General features: G+C 37.9%; 1 protein-coding gene across 5 annotated transcripts in view; it reads left to right on the top strand.

Annotated features, from left to right (window-relative positions):
- The window catches only part of LOC124631432 (paxillin), a 61,514-nt gene that overhangs the window by 19,813 nt on the left and 27,908 nt on the right, over window positions 1-13,793 (top strand). The window contains exons 1-2 of one of the 5 annotated variants that reach the window (XM_047165820.1): window positions 7,690-7,804; window positions 12,423-12,641. The exons of 2 other annotated variants lie outside the window; for them this stretch is intronic. In XM_047165820.1, the coding sequence (XP_047021776.1) occupies window positions 12,485-12,641 (157 nt within the window). In that variant the 5' untranslated portion in view covers window positions 7,690-7,804; window positions 12,423-12,484. Of the gene's footprint in view, window positions 1-2,394; window positions 2,522-7,689; window positions 7,805-12,422; window positions 12,642-13,793 lie in introns of those variants that run through there. 2 more of the 5 variants (XM_047165824.1, XM_047165825.1) reach the window with 2 other exon arrangements.

Here is a 13,793-nt window from a genome sequence, read left to right as displayed (position 1 = left end):
TTCCATTGTCATCAGGTCAGGATCTGATGATGGAAATCCTGAGAAATCGAGGGCAACTATCAGAAATTGTAGGCATGCATAGGATTAAAACTTGATTCTCAGATGTATGTCTGGTGATACTATCAAACAGTGAAGGTTTAGAGCTTATCTGATGATGGAGACGTGAGAAAGTCGAGAGAACTCGGTATGTTTTAGTTACGTCGTGTTTGGGCTTATATTATTCGTATTGACGAGAACTTTTCACAAAAGTTAAAAATAAAAACTTTTTACAAAAAAAAACAACTTCTAAAACAACAAGAAAACTGTTTATATGCATCGGTCTAGATCTCGGTGGTTAAATAAATATAGATGCATCCTCTAGACACCGACTTCTAGACCGATGCACCTAACATCTTTTTAATTTCTTTCTTGCTTTTGTTTTCTTGTTGCTTTTTTATATGTTTGAAGTTGGATTTGTTTGTAAAATGCTACAAAATAAAATAATGCCGACTTTATAAAACAAAGAAAGGGACAGAATTACACTTTTGTCAAGGCTCTAGAAACGTAAAGCCAGCAGCCCCGAATCCTACTCTCTAGAAGTCGTTGTTACAATTCGACAGCTACAAGTCGTCAGGCGGTTTCGAAAAAAACCTGAAACTGGGGCTCTTTAGGTGATTAATCCCTCAAAAATAAAAGATCCTATTCCTGCAATGGCTGCTTTAACCCAAGTTAGTAGTGAATTCTCATCACCTAAAATAAAATAAGCTCCAACACAAGGTTACGTTATAAATTGTAAAGGAGTTCCCATAACTATATCTGATCTTAGCTGTCGATCCCACAATGGCAGTCAAACCTATCTTTGTGGAAAGTCTTCGCCAATACGAATAAAATAAGCCCAAACACGTGGTAGTTGCAACATACCGTTCGGGAGTTCCCTTGACTCTCTGTAGTCTCCATAATCAAATCAGCTCCAAACCTTCACTGTTTACCAGTACCCTCAAAAATACACTCACATGTCTGGTTATGACTCGATGCGTGCCTACAATATTCAAGAGTTGCCCTCGATTTCTCAGGGTTTCCAGATCCTCATCAGATCCTGGTCATCCGGATTGGCACCTTCCTTCTTTATGAAATGTCTTTAGCAATAAAAACTAGCATTGCAACCTGTACAATCCTCTGAAACTGCTTGTCTTTTATATTTTTCAAACGATCCTGGACATTCGTCTCCATGGAATTTTAATAAAATATTTATATTCAAAGAAACGTCATACCATTCTCCACGATTTAAAACTACTTTGATTCATATCCGCCACTTTTAACAAAGCGGGTCAGATATGATCTTTAAGACATAATTAGTTATTTTCAATCAGATTTCTGAATGATGACTATAAAATGTTGTATATAAATAACTTCAATAAAATAACTTTTACAAGGTACTGGCCTACTATTTTAGTTATATTATAAAATAAAAAATATTAACTATTTTGACTCTCACGAAATTACCATAACTATGATTGTTCTAAACTGAACGGTTGGCGCGAAACTCACTTTTTATCTATACAGCATTCGTACGGAACCCTCGGTGCGCGAGTCCGACTCGCACTTGGCCGGTTTATTCATTATTATTGTTGGTCTTCGCTCTGGAAGGGTTACTTTGCTGTTAGCATTTAATTTTAGCTGTATCTCTACCTCTTTTATCACGGCTTCTTCATCTGATTCATGGTTGTTGGATACAGCGCCATCTGTGCGTCACTTGGAAAACTAGGCGTTTACTCAGAACCGAGCGTAGAACCGAACGTATGATTCATACTTCTCTATGAAACTGTAGAACACAGCGTTCTATCTTAGTCAGCCAGGTGGCGCTAGAAACTTTTAAAATATATTCGTAAAAAAGGACCCAGTCATAATAACTCGTTTTTCTATTAATTTCTTACTTTTTCAGATGATTCTGAAGTTGACTTTTATCTGTTTGTCAAAAAAATTGCAAATCGGTCGCTCGTAGTCAGGTTTTGTAATTCGTAATCGATCGTTATCAACGCTTGGTGGCGTCACGGGTGCATTAACCCTTGCAGTGGCGCGTCGAATGCACCCGCCCGCCCACGTCCCCGGGAAAACTGCAATGTCAGTCGCGGATCCTTGAACCCTAGCGGTTACAGTGAGTGTTTACATCGCTTATAATCTGAGCGAAGCAGAAGTTTGCAAACAATACTCAGCAAGAGCGTTAACTACCCAAAATAACAGTGTCACGGTTAAATGATTCAACACAGGACCCAATTAGAAACGTTCGATTCGTGGTTTCCTTAAACTAAACTAATAACCGCCTACTCATTTCAATGAAGTACATAAGTACATGGTTACGCCCGGATGCCAATACTAGTTATCCCGTCTTATACGAAACATATGGCGGGAGCTCGCATTCCAGTGCGAACATTCCAGAATAACGCAGTTCTGTTATAATCTTCGTGGAAAAGCCTGTGTTTGAAACTATCAGTGACTTGAAATTTTGACCTAACACTAGAGGATTGTGACGTCATAATGACTGGTAAGTAAAGCCTTATTAAGTAAATAGGAATGTCAGGTCTTTAGCCCATTATGCTAATTATGTTTCATGTTTTCATTTGATTAGTACGTATTAGGAGTGCTGATGGGTTCTTGGCTAGTTATGGTGGGCCTTGAGGGCATTTATGGGATTTTAAACCGGCATCTGTTCTTGAAATGTTTTATGAATCGATAGCCTAATGTATAATCATATTACTTCGGTAGTTTCTTTTAGCTTTCTGACGCACACCGTGTATGGTTCGCAGTTAGAGTAGCATGTCGTTCTATTGAAATTTCTGTAATCATTATACACTCCTCGGTTACTGTGTATGTATGGTAAACTTTACAGAATAGTAGTGTGAAAGTGTCCTCTTCGTTTTGGTTTCTGGAAAGTGTCGAACTACAAAGTTTATCAATTTCCACATATCTTATCGATATCTCATGATATCTATCTCATTCAAACCCTTCTAAGCTCTTTCGTCAGTAAGTATCCAAACACTAAATTATAAGCGTAATAAAAAAAACATGTATGTATGTTTCCGTCGAGAATCAAAGTTCAAGAATGACGGACATATCTTAAGTACCTCTAAGTTCCCTATTGTGAAAGGACCGTAATTTCAAAGACCGCAGACAGTACACCATTTAACTAGCATGCCGCACCTGATGTATGGGGTACATTAATCCATTTCCTATCCTTCCCGCCAAAGGGCGAAAGATAAAACATATTGCCGAGTCATAAAAGATAATGATCTACTAATAAATAAACGTCCACCTGTCATGGCGGCGACTTGGCTTTGAGAAATAACAGCAATCAGTGTGTCAAACGCGTCAAATCGGCCCTCGGATCCGCAGTCCTTCCAAGTATGGGTGCGCCGGCGCGGACTCGCGGGAAAATGCACTCATTACTTCGCCTAGATTGTGCCATTTATTCTCTGGGCAGAAGTCACTATGCTTAATGGTTTTCGCTTGCGTTTTAATGATTGGATATGCAAAACATAGCAGAAGGATCATTTGAGTGAAATTGGTCATTAGCCGTTGAACTTCTCGCTTGGTTTGCCACCCTTTGCGGTTTTGCAACATTGTTATCGACGCAAGGAATATTGATATTTGGAAGCATTTGTTGTTGTATGCTTCTTACGCGGTGTCCTGCGTGAGCGACGAACGCGACGCGACGCGACGGTGCGAACGCGACGAACGCGATCAACTCAAAGGAATTCCCTACATGCGGCCTATGTGACAGTCTGCGGCGAGACGCGACGTAACGCGTACTTGTTTTGAGGGCGACCAGACGCGACACCGCGAACTATTCAGAAGCGTTGATTGTTGTGGGACAAAAAAAACATAAATATTAAAGAAATCGTTTATTAGTACAAACAAGTTGGAAGATTGTTGCTGTCTGTACTTTAAATATGAACTTTCAAGCAAAATTGTAACACAACTTCTCCATGATTTGAGAAGTAATGACCAAAATCACGTAGGACATCTGTCGCGTATAGCATCGCGTCGCATTACGTCGCGTCGTGTTGCGTCGCGTCGCGTCGCGTTCGTCGCTCACGCAGGACACCGCGTTAGCCGGTAATAAACATAAAGCTGATGAAAATTTGGGGAACCTTTAAGGGGACCAGTCCATTCTTTTTTCTTCATTTTCTTAAGTTCCTATTGCATTCGTCCTAAGGTCAGTGCCACTGATTTATGTCTTCTTACGTAAATATTTGAACTCTTCAAAGTCATGAAGGTCTGCGATTTACGACTTCTATAATGTCATATTACATGAGGCTATTTTCAGTTCTTATCTAATTCAAATGATTAAAAAGTATTTGAAAACCATTGTTCACGATCATGCCGAGAAAATCATAGCCGTCGCAACAATGCACATTTTATGTACCGAAATGAATTCTTGTGTCGTAATTTTCTATTACTTTATCAATATAACGTCCTTTCTATACATTAGAATCTTTGACAATATCTAAACTTCCTCATAAGTATTTTCTTTTACTTCTAATTCGCACTCCACGCTGGGCCCTTTAGCGCCGTTTCTTGGGTTTGAGCTTGGAAATGGAACTGAGGAATTGTCTGTACATTTTACGGGTATCCAAGTAAGGCGTTTTAAGGAATGAGAGGTGGGACATCTCCGGGGTGGGGAATGTTATTAAGGGGGTAATTTAGATGTATCCCCGTTGACTAATTGTAAGGTATTTTAGTTGCATGTATAACCCTATTTCAATTTAATATTATTCGAATTGTATGAATCATGTTCTTGCGACATCGGCAAAACTGCTCTGCTATGGTTCGTCGCGAAAAGATCTTGTTGGTTATCTATTACATTACCTATATAAAATTGTCCGTCATAGGTACACATTTTCAGGTTAAACAAATGCGATGTCAACATCGTACTTGAGTTCAGCGCCAAGATTGCGAAAGAAACTGTTTGATTACACCCCTTAGAAACAGTACATAGTGTCAACAATAATACCGCTAGATATTGAGATATTTTACTCCAAATTCATTCATAAGCTCATGCACTTCTTAATGCTCGTTGCTATCTAAGCCTAAATTCCACTCAATGTCTGTCAAAAAAAACAGCTGACGAACTGTCATCCCATCAGGCGACGGGGGGTGAACTGTAAACGGCATAGACAACACGGTTCCCGTGATATCAAACACGTATGTGTTCCCAGCCAATTTGTACCACTGCCTTTTAATTAGGTAAAAAAACTAACGTTACTTACCTGTTTTCATGCGATCGAGAAGTTTCTCATGGGACCAGCGTCTGATCGTGATCATATTTGGACGTCATTAATTTTTTATTTATTTATAACTTACGGATACATTCCGGTCGGTTGAAAGTTTTGATAGAAGGCTCGTTAGATATTGAAGCTTATTTAAGTTCACTTTTCTAATATTTCCATCTCTCTGTGAAGTTGTCTAGTTTATTCCAAACTTTTAGCATAAATCGTAGTCAATTTATTGCATGTCCACGAGACAGGGCACTTATGCTTATGAATCATACAACAGTAATACAGATTCTCTCGCCACTTGACCGCTCATCTGCTATATGTAAAGCAACTATTCTGATAATTTCATCTATTCTGTATTAAGAGCATACATTGATACTAGCTTTATGTATCCTGTCGAAGGATGTCACGAGACCTTCTGAACCCTTATTACTGTGATAATAATATGCGAATCATCTCAGTAAATACCAGCGGTATCAGTTACTACCACCTATGGTTCACTAGCTACTTTATTACTTGTTTTAGACGATAAATTGTTTCTCATTAATCGTATATCTGGAAACAATTGGCTATAAATTGCTGTATCTGCTACTGCAATATATTCACGGTGCGAAATGAATGGAGCTAACGACTGTTGTCGCTCACAGATAACACTGTATATATTAATGACCTCACACTGTGTTGCTTCAATTAAAAGCTTAGTGCATCACTGTCCATGGACAGATTCTTATGTAAGATATACTACAGGCGCCTCTATTGATCTTTTAATAAAACTGTTTGTTTTGTTACTTAGAACATGTTTTTGTTTTTGGTATTGTTTGTTTACTGATTTATTTTTGCTTACTTTTGATTTAGTGTTATGTATTCTACTTTTGCGCGCATCTTTGTATTCTATGTAGTGTTCTACATAACAATTTTCATCGTTAAGACTTCTTGTACTACATGTTTACTATTTAGAATGTTTGATTGGCCTCTATATTATACATGTAATGTCTCACATATTTTAGAAACTCAAATGAGTAGTTTTATTACTTTTAATGTTAGTAGATATGTTAAAGAAGAAGCTTTTTAATTGACCGCGATTATGTGTCCGCAGCTGATATCTATGTTGAGAGTGGTCGTAAAACTTATCAATACAAATGACTTGACGATTTGGTAGTTTTATTGAAATTACTTCTTTATGTTTTAATCGATGTTTGTGAAACTTGTTCAAGACTTGAACTCACGCTAGAGCCAATTTTTACATTAGTTATTGCAAGCATGTCTCTTTTTAATTTACCACTGAGTGTTGATATCAGAGATGTATCTGTAGATACTGAAGCATCAGTAAGTATATCTAACATATCATTAACACGTACAAAAAAGAGTGTTGATAACAATCTTCGCCTCCAACCACGGCTGCCCTACAATTTGCGCGACTGACCAGAGGCAAGTTACCAAAAATAGTATCTTCTGATCACCCACTCGTGGTCGAACAGGAAACGAATACACCTCATTATGGATAGGTAATGCTAATCCGATATTTGAAATGTGTTGTTAGTACACAAGTATGTTTGAGTTTGTGATACAAAAAAAGAAATCTCTTTCGGAGTACTCCGTCTACTGATCCTGTATTATGCACAATCTGTATCCTTTCATTTGTTTTTGAAGCAAATATGGCAATCATATTCTATTCTTGAAGATGTAAACATAGTTTGATCACAGGTATGCGGAATTCTACTCTACATTTCCCTGAATCCCACAATGTTGTATAGGTAATTTTAAGAAATATTGCCAATACATCTTATGTCATCGTTTAGAAACTTCAAGACAATAATGTTTAGCCGTGCTTTACGCTTTATTGGGTTTACCATGAATGGCATTGACCACGCGATTCGCTATGGCATGTACCTCGTCATCGTCGTTAGTGGTCTTTGTATCGTGCTTCGGTTTTCGTTTTAACTATAGCGTCTTTAGCTTGTTTTCTTTGTGGTCGGTAAAATCTAGAGGAATATTTTTTTATGCATATTCGTCACAGAAAAATATCTAAACTGTGGTTGTTTTGATGTCATAAAGATGTCGTTACCATCTTCAAAGATTATAATCAAGGACAAGGGTTTCTCCACAATATTACGTTTCTGCAATAATCTTGCCACGAGCTAGGAAGCAATCTGCAGAAGCCGGCAACATTCCTTTGACCGGCGACCGCGTCCTGCATTCCCATCCGTGGCGGTTTCCGAGAACATTGCGATCCGCTATGCCTTCTTACTAGGCAATCCCTGCCTCCCCTACAACAGTAGTTGCCGATACGTCCATCGCCCACATGTACCCATTACGAGCTCAATTCCGCACCACAATGAAACTGAGATCATTAGACACCGTCCCACAGTTGCGTCTTGAGACCGCGACAGTTGTCAGTCGCTGCGACGACATCCATCCGATCAAACCGCTGCGACCGAGCGCGGAGCGTTCGTTGACGATCGACACTTGCGTACGAAACGAACGCCGTGTTTTTAATTCGGACGTTTCACTTCGCTCCTGTGAATCTATTGGTCACGGTTGACGTGCCTAGTGTGAGACTAATTCGACAACTTGTGTTCGTTAGTGCGGTGTACTCTGTGAGCTGGCGACCGTTTTCACTAATAACCCTTTGATGTAACAAAGCAGTAATTAGAGCGTGGATTTAAAAATAACTGCACCCACTCGTTCTTGTGCGTACGTCTTTAATTTGGCGCCAATTATGATTGAAATATAGATTACTTTCCTTATCAATTGCGGGAATAGTAAATTGAGTGAAGTTCATTGCGCGTGCGTCGACCCACGTTTAAACATCGCGTCCCAATATGTCAGCAGTCAATCAATTGAACATGAAGCCGTAGTGTTAGACGCCGCAAGACATCAGTGTTAATTGCCTATAAATAAAACAGGGCCATCGCACTGGCCAATTTAGATAGATCTCTGTTTGCTAATAGGTGTTGTAAAAGGACAAGTCTTATCGTTGAAATAGGGCGAGCAATAGAGATCGCACTTGATTGGTGGCAAACATAAGTTACTGGAGTGTTTCCGGGATTGATGTTAAGTTTGTTCAGTAACATGTAGTTGCAGTCATTATGTTATTTAGATTTTTTATAAAACAAGTTGGACTTGCTAAGCCCAGTGTTGTTGAACCTTAATTGAAACATAACAATAAATATCAAGAGTAGATAAATTGAGCATTTAAATCACAACCGTTACTTCTTGATGATATATCTTTGCTAGTCCGCTAGCTTCGATATTAAAGTTTTTCATATTTGCTATGTTATTTATTCCATGTCTTAGATATGAAATATGCATAGCTTGTTCTGTATGTCACTCAACATGCCCACGTGCTGTGATACTAGGAAAATAAAAACTTTATGTTTGTCAACGGCCCTGTTATGGCGTGAAATTTTGATGTCAGCCTATCCATTGATATGTTGCATTATTCATTATTTCATTGCATATGCGTTGTCTACTTCGCTGCTTCTAGATCTTGCTTCTAGTGCTGCTTCTAGAGTTGGCACTTTTACCTGTATTTGCTTTCGTTCAATTATTGGCGTCATCGAAACATACATGAATTCTGATGGCTTCAATGAGTTCCGAATTTTGCTTATTAATTGAAAATGATACAAAATTACATTAGAAAAAAAAGCGTGCCTATAACTGGTAGAGGTTTTCTATACATATAAATTCAGCACTACCTTTAAATGGTTGACACATTTGCCTTGTTATCAACAACTGAATCTATGTTTTAGTGCGACTTGCTTTAAAAGTCGTGTACTTCATTCCATGCCATAATTGTTAATGAATGCAATTAATATACTTGTGTTATGTCTCAAACAGAATTAGTTACAGTCTTAAGGTACTGTAATTAATTAATTTCTCAGACCTAGCACGTCAAACGAAAAAGAATGTTGAAATGATTGATTGCTTTTGTCTTAAGCCGTCTTGTAATAACGTCTAGACAATATAGTGGGTGGTTAATACTATTGAGTTTCATTGTATTTGGTAGCCAAAAACTATTGAAATCATACGTTTGGAACGCAATATATTCCTGATTTATAGGCAGCGAATCTTTGATAGAATTGTTTTGTTCTTTTTTATTGTGTTTTTAACCCTAGAGTTTAGAACCCTGAGTTCTCATGATCTAAGCCAATTGGCCTCTATTGGAGACATAATTCTGTAGCACTTGGCCTTACAGCGACATGTTAAAGGCATAACTCTACGCCGATACGTGAATTAAGGTTTTATTGTTTCCCTGCATGTGGCAGTTTTATGGCTGTACAATTTATTATTTGCACTTAAACATTTATTTGTTTTTGATGTTTTTTCTTAAAAACGCCTTCTAGGCCTGATAATGTTACAGTATTCTTTGGTTGTTTTGAGTTTGTTCCTACCATCACTTTTAAAGATTCAGAATATAAAGAATTTGGTTTCTTCGATCTTTGCTAAATCAATCAAAGCGACAATATTTTTGATCTATCTGATTTCATTGAAAACTTTAGCTTCAAATTATCTGTTTTTACTGGAGCTTATTTACCTACCAACTTCACTAAGTAATGGTCCATTGCCAATTACACAATGTCCTGCTTTTTATACGCCTAGTTTATTTCAGCTATTATTGATCTATTTTCGTCAACATTCAATCTTATCTAGTCTCTATTGACACCTCTGTTTGCTGTGCTGTCTTTGTTATCTTTACTTATTGGGTTATGGTATCAATTAGATTTAATGAAATAGAATCAGTTCCCCTAGATTTGATAAATGGATTAGTGTGAGTGGTCGTGGGTGGAAGGCTCAGTAGATTCGCAAAAAAAGTTTGCTAAACATTACAAATAAGTAAAGTCTGATCTCCTTCTTTTGCAAGCTAAATATTTTCTATTGCCACAACGAAAATAGCAAAGGAAATCTTAGGAATGTTCTATTGGATAATTAAACTTCATCTTGCACAGTAATAAGTTTCCTAACGTAATTTTAGAACTGATCTATTTCTGTCCGACACAATTCAAAATTATTGGCAGCATAGCTAGTTAGCTCATCTCATAAAATACCACTTTGCCCTCTGCAGACGTGAGTAATATGATTGCCAAATACAATTACCATCCAATAAGCGCATTCCGGTAATTGGTAGTAATTGCAGGACTTGACTCATAGACGAGGAGCCTCGTCACGAGATGAAATACACTTTCAGCCCGATTTTTGAGCGTGTCATTGCTAATTCCAGGTTGAAGCAGATCTTTCGAAAATGTACTATTGGTCTGTCGTCCACAAAGAACAATGTTATTCTGGCTTGGATAGACGATGTTGATATCGAATTGAATGTTATTTGACAGATTAACTATTTCCAAACAAATACTTTGTACATAACTTTTTGTGAACTTGTAGTAAAGCTAGCAAAAATGTTAATCCCACTAAATTAAGCCTTTAAAAATACTATGTAGTAGCCTACTACCTACTACTAGTAGGTGTGGCTTTAAAGAAGATCCAGCAGTAATCAGTTAATACTATAAAATATCTTACATCATTAGCAGATTTCCATTGATGTTGTGTTACGCGTAGTAATAACGTGTGGGATTTAAAGGTTTATAACGACTTTAGTTAGTAGCTGGACTTAGCCATCGCCCACGAACACCATAGTTAAGTAATTGTGCTGAATTCCATCTCTTTAATGTATATGAGATGCTTATGGCCATGGGTACTAGTAATTTATACGTTGGTCCTAATGTAAGTATAGAATAACTTATTTGTTGTTACATAAATGACTCCTCTAACTATTGAGAAGATGTTTCAAATGAAACCAAACATCTAAGTTATAATGCTCGAAAGCGTAAAGAAGAAAATTATCTTCCTTATGAAATCAAAATACAATCTAGGGTTGATAACATTTGAGTAGTTGCTCCAGATGATACAATAACAAGTTGTACAATATTTGTATCTGATACACTGATATAAGACAAAGGTATGGCGACCTTCAATACTTCTACTCTGGCTCCACCTACGGATGGGCGTCACCCACACTGTGAGACAATGAATTCAGTATCGATAAGTTTTGTACTAATTCCTTTAACGAAGTTTTATATCTTAAAAAACCTCATTGCTGAAAAGGTCCAAAATCAATCCAGCCATCTCTTGAAACTATTGATAGAATCTATCAGCCATTTTAGACTTATTTGCTATGAAGCCTTAAAGTTCTAATAAGATCTGCTACAATTTGTTTCATACGGATTCAACATTGGTATGTCTACTGTAACTACTTCTCTAATATACTCGTCTTCAGTCTTAGGGAATTTTAATTACCTAAATCAATTTGAATGTTTAATGGCTTGATAGAATTATTATTCCCAATCAGTTGCATGATACATTACTTCCTCTGTTGGCTTTCTCTCGTCATTATTTTTATGCGAAGTCGCATTCACTGATGGTAATGTTTCTATAGCATGGTTGAGAAAAATGAAAAGTTACTTTAGAAATACTTTTTACTTTCTGCTGGCTGACATGTGAAAAGTTCATAAATCCCCGTTCTTGTATTTTAACTTCGTCAATGTTTCCGTTTATAGCAGTTCTTTTCAACAAAGCTTCTATTTCAAATATTACCACAGTCCACACCATTGTTTACGAAACAACAAACGTAAACGTTAGTAATGTTTGCCCTACTTATACGCGTGCGTGTAATGTCTATACGTCATTATATGTAGGTAATCTGCTGTATAATAGCATAATTGCCTTCAATGAGCCCCTGTGTATCCGTCCAATCATTGTGTTTTGACAGCATCAAAAATAAACTCAGAGCGATAGGCCAATTTTATTATTTACAGTGAGAAAACAGGTTAATACTGTTTACTCGCGGCGGGCACGTGAGTTTCACGTAGATACAGTTGTAGGGCGCCGCCCGCCCACATGGCCGCCACACGCAAACCTGTCACTTACATAATATTCTGGCTCAGACGTAACCCTACGCACATTCAATATATTTTTTCACGCTTTTTACAAAGAGGTTAATGAAGTCGGTTCGCGATTAGTTGTGAAACGCGTAACGGCGGAAATGACCACCTGACGGGAATAGCGCGTCGCGCAACTCTGTCGCCAGCTCACAGTGTGACCGCGCTATCACCCGGCGTCGCTCGCGCCGCAGATAACCCTGCATCACACCGAAAATAACCAGTCTACTCTCAGCCGCGGTCCAGCCACGACTGTCGCCAATTTGACCCATCTCGCCTTATATACCAAGCAGAGGGATGGCATCCGTGCGCACGCGCTCTGCATCCCCAAAGTCTGTGTCTTTCTCCCCGATTTTGGAACGGAAGTACAGTGTTGAACGAAGACCGGCAAGTCCCCCTGAACTGAAGTCGACGGACTGGAGGAAATATTTTACTGATTTCAGTGCTTATCTTGGTGAGTGAAATATATGAGGTGTTTGGGACTAATTCATGAGTGAGTCAGGTCGCTTTTATTGTACGGCCTTGCGCTATATCGGTTGCGTGTTAGTGGAGCGTTCGGGACCGCTGCGTAAACAAAACTTGCGTAATCGCGTCTATTGGTTTTGTGAAGATGTTCGATTATTATCATGTCACTCTATTCGTGTTCTTTTTTAGTCAAATAGCGAAAATATTTTCCTTTGTAAACATCATATAATCTTTTATTCATAACTTGATATGTATGGATTTTGGCTCCAGTTCTGTCATAGAGCCTACTAAGCAACGATTTCTTTTGTACGTGTTTAGACTTCTACGAGAATTAATTCAATTTTCTATGCGAAATTCATAATCTAGAATAAACGTTACAAGCAAGCATTAAAAATATCTCGTGCGCTAGCGTAGGTAATAAAATCTTTTTTTGTGCACTCACAATGACCGCAAAAACCGGACCTAGTTTTTGATTTGGAGTAATTCTGGTACTGTAGAACAATTGAAAGTATTCAGTATCAGTTGACCACTGGGAGGTGTCGGGTCTCCTCAGATAACCTTGTGGCTGTGGTCAGACGGGGTCTGCACCGCAAAATGTTTTACCTACACTGTATCGCATTGTTTAGGCCTTGGACTATCTTAGTGCACTGTTATTAATAGCTTTGCGTCTAGATATGATGTTGATTTTATCTGGTTGCGTGATTTTAAAGCTGGCAAACTGAAATAGGGGAATCTTCTTTTCTGCTATGTACTTTTTAGGAGTTATTTAACGATGAAAGCTTTCATTTACATTGTCTCAGTACCTAGGGTATGAAAAATGCTTGGATTGTACTTTTTTCATGAACTTCATAAGTAATTGCCTCATACTTTTTTCTATATTAAGGAAGTCGCCAATAATAGTTTTTTTTTACTACGACTAACACCGACCTAGAAAATACTTTCATATTCATGTTGCACAGTTACATTGGCAACGATCGGGATCATGAGATATCAGTTCCACAAAACAGCTGGTGTTTCAAAACAAAACACAATTTCTTCTTTAAAATGTTTTCAGTCTACTAACCGCAGATTATTTAGCACTGTAGCTGTTTGACCATCTGATCGGGAAGACTTACAAAAAAAGACTTTGGCATACACACCG

Source organism: Helicoverpa zea, chromosome 6, assembly GCF_022581195.2.
Source record: "Helicoverpa zea isolate HzStark_Cry1AcR chromosome 6, ilHelZeax1.1, whole genome shotgun sequence".
NCBI lineage: Eukaryota > Metazoa > Arthropoda > Insecta > Lepidoptera > Noctuidae > Helicoverpa > Helicoverpa zea.
The sequence above is the reverse complement of the archived record's forward strand: the minus strand, read 5'-3'. Positions and strand labels throughout refer to the sequence as shown.